At 51.6% G+C, this 3,658-nt stretch overlaps 1 protein-coding gene across 1 annotated transcript in view; it reads left to right on the top strand.

Annotated features, from left to right (window-relative positions):
• Positions 1-3,658, top strand: part of LOC111671333 (alpha-2-macroglobulin-like) — a 33,063-nt gene that overhangs the window by 21,741 nt on the left and 7,664 nt on the right. Inside the window, exons 23-24 of the mRNA XM_087179899.1 lie at positions 3,446-3,572; positions 3,616-3,623. Of these exons, the coding sequence (XP_087036025.1) occupies positions 3,446-3,572; positions 3,616-3,623 (135 nt within the window). The remainder of the gene's footprint in view (positions 1-3,445; positions 3,573-3,615; positions 3,624-3,658) is intronic.

The following is a 3,658-nucleotide window of genomic DNA, read 5'->3' as shown; positions in this document are numbered from 1 at the left end:
AAGAGGACCACATCATCCGCAAAAAGCAGAGACGAGATCCTCCCGCCACCGAACCCAAACCCGTCCACCACCCGGCTGCGCCTAGAAATTCTGTCCATAAAAGTTATGAACAGAACCGGTGACAAAGGGCAGCCCTGGCGGAGTCCAACCCTCACCGGGAACAGGTCCGACCTCCTGCCGGCTACGCGAACCAGACTCACACTCCTTTGGTACAGGGACTTAATGGCCGCTAACAAGGGGCCATCTACCCCATACTCCCGGAGCGCCCCCCACAGGGAGCCCCTGGGAACACGGTCGTAAGCTTTCTCCAAATCCACAAAACACATGTGGACTGGATTGGCAAACTCCCATGCTCCCTCTAGCACCCTAGCGAGGGTAAAGAGCTGGTCCATAGTTCCACGCCCAGGACGAAAACCACATTGCTCCTCCTCGATCTGAGGTTCAACTATCGACCGGACCCTCTTTTCCAGTACCCTGGCATAGACCTTACCAGGGAGGCTGAGGAGTGTAATTCCCCGGTAGTTGGAACACACCCTCTGGTCACCCTTCTTAAAGATGGGTACCACCACCCCGGTTTGCCACTCCAGAGGCACTGCCCCCGATGTCCACGCAATGTTGCAGAGGCGTGTCAACCAAGACAGTCCTACAACATCCAGAGCCTTGAGATACCCAGGGCGGATCTCATCCACCCCCGGGGCTCTGCCACCGCGCAGTTGTTTCACTACCTCGGCGACTTCCGCCCCGGAGATAAGACCATCCATCCCCAGGTCTCTTGGCTCTGTTTCCTCCACGGAATACGTGTTGGTGGGATTGAGGAGCTCCTCAAAGTATTCCTTCCACCGTCCAACTATATCCTCAGTAGACATCAGCAGTTCCCCACCCCCACTGTAAACAGTGTGAGCGAGTTGCCGCCTTCCTCCCCTGAGGCGCCAGACGGTTTGCCAGAACCTTTTTGTAGCCGAACGATAGTCTTCCTCAATTGTCTCACCGAACTCCTCCCACGCCCGAGTTTTTGCCTCAGCAACTGCCTCGGCTGCACTCCGCTTGGCCCGCCGGTACCAGTCAGCTGATTCCGGAGACCCACAGGCCAACCACGCCCTGTAGGCCTCTTTCTTCAGCCTGACGGCTTCCCCCAACCCTGGTGTCCACCAGCGGGTACGGGGGTTACCGCCACGACTGGCCCCAGCTACCTTGCGGCCGCAGCTTGCAACAGCCGCCTCAACAATAGCAGAGCGGAACAAGGCCCACTCGGACTCAATGTCCCCCACCGCCCCTTGGGACGCGATCGAAGCTCTGCCGGAGGTGTGCGTTGAAAATCATCTTGACAGGTTCTTCCGCCAGGCATTCCCAGCAGACCCTCACAACCCGTTTGGGCCTGCCAGGTCTGCGCGGCGTCTTCCCCCGCCATCTGATCCAACTCATCACCAGGTGGTGGTCGGTTGACAACTCTGCTCCTCTCTTCACCCGAGTGTCCAAAACATACGGCCGCAGGTCTGATGATACGACTACAAAGTCGATCATTGACCGGCAACCTAGGGTGTCCTGGTGCCACGTGCACCTGTGGACATCCTTATGTTTGAACATGGTGTTAGTTATGGCCAAACTGTGTCTAGCACAGAAGTCCAATAACTGAACGCCGCTCGGGTTCAGATCGGGCAGGCCGTTCCTCCCCACCACACCCTTCCAGGTCACGCTGTCATTGTCCACGTGAGCGTTGAAATGTCTCCCAGTAGGACAATGGAGTCCCCTTTCGGGGCACTTTCCAGCACCCGTCCCAAGGACTCCAAAAAAGGCGGGTAGTCTGAACTGCTGTTCGGTGCATAGGCACCGACAACAGTCAGAACCCAACCCCCGACCCGAAGACACAGGGACGCAACCCTTTCGTCCACCGGGGTAAACTCCAACATACAGGCAGAGAGCCTGGGGGACACCAAAAAGCCCACCCTGGCCCTCCGCCTCTCACCCGGAGCAACTCCAGCAAAGAGGAGAGACCAGCCCCTCTCAAGAACTTGGGTTCCGGAGCCGACGCTATGTGTCGAGGTGAGGCTGACTATATCTAGCCGGTATTGTTCAACCTCTTCCACAAGCTCCTGCTCCTTCCCCGCCAGAGAGGTGACGTTCCATGTTCCAAAAAAACAGTTTCCGTAACCGAGGATTGGACAGCCAAGGCCCCCGCCTTGGTCTGCTGCCCAATCCACACTGCACCGGATCCCGCTGACTCTTCCTGCAGGTGGTGAGCCCACTGGGAGACGAACACATGTAGCCGGTTCGGGCTGGGCCCGGCCAGGCCCCATGGGCCAAGGCCCGGCCACCAGGCGCTCGTCCACGGGCCCCAACCCCAGGCCTGGCTCCAGGGCGGGGCCCCGGTGTCCCTCCGGGCCGGGTACTCGGGTTCTTGATATTACTCATCATTAGGATCTTCTGAACCATTCTTTGTCTGGCCCTTCACCTAGAACCAATCTGCCTTGGGAGACCCTACCAGGGGCAAAATGGCCCCGACAACATAGCTCCTAGGGTCATTAGGGCTCTCAAACTCCTCCACCACGGTAAGGTGACGGTTCAAGGAGGAGTTATTTATTTTATTATTTATTTACTTTTTTGACCAATTGAAATTTTGACCTGATGATGACGCCACATGAAAAGTCAGAGGAAATTCAGTAAAGTTGCTGCACTTCATCCTGTGGTGGACATGAATTTAATTAATTAATGCAGTTTATGGGTTTACAATCACTGAAATGATAATCTGTGATTAAATACGACTTCACTGGTTGTCTGTGGGAAGCCCCTGTGCAGATCCAACACAAAATATGCAACATGCTGTTACACTATCCTGTCTTTAAGTGTCACATGGTCGTATTGTGATCACAGTTTTTCTTCTTAAGAAAACACTGAATGTCTTTAACTCGGATGATACGCAGCACAAAGTAAAGATCAGAAATATCTCCACAAAACATGGACTATGGATATAGGATTAAGTAAAGTTATGGATGTACCACACTGTAAATGTGTGGGTTATGAGTTGAACTAAACAAGGGTCTGATTTTTCTTATTGAAACAATTTCACTTCAGGATGGAATCAGTATGTTTCACAGTAACTTTTAAAACATTGTTGAAACTCTTTGAAATCCTTGTTTTCTTAACTTGGTCAGTTTTCAAACAGCCTGATGATTCGATATCTGTTTATTTGAGAGAGAAAAAGGTAATAAGATGCACTTTGGCATTATTTTTTTTATTACTTAAGAGCAAATATTTTTAGAATTGACAATGTGATTATCCAATTTCCATGATGGTGTCTCTACAGTTCATTAACTTTAAAGCATTTTGAGTGATTCATAGTTTTATGACTTCTCATGACGTCTCATATTTTATTTGTAGCAACGCGATGGTATCAGTTTGAACATTTGTTCACCTCCAATTTTAAAATACATTATTGTCTCTTGAACAGCTCACTGTGACTCCAACACCCTCCTTAGATTACACTCTCACCCCACTTTCTGGTGACGAGTACACATCCTGTTTGTGTGGCAATGAGCGCAAGACCCTTAGCTGGACCATGGCCCCTTCAGTCCTAGGTGAGGATTAAGCTTTCATCCACAAAATATTAAAGGGTTGGAGGAATTGCTGCCCCTCTTTCCCCAGCTAAACTTTCTTTTTCATT

The sequence above is a fragment of the Seriola lalandi genome, unplaced genomic scaffold, assembly GCF_002814215.2.
Source record: "Seriola lalandi dorsalis isolate HSWRI2012SDOR001 ecotype SW California unplaced genomic scaffold, Sedor1 jcf7180002054875, whole genome shotgun sequence".
NCBI classification, from domain to species: domain Eukaryota; kingdom Metazoa; phylum Chordata; class Actinopteri; order Carangiformes; family Carangidae; genus Seriola; species Seriola lalandi.
The sequence above is the reverse complement of the archived record's forward strand: the minus strand, read 5'-3'. Positions and strand labels throughout refer to the sequence as shown.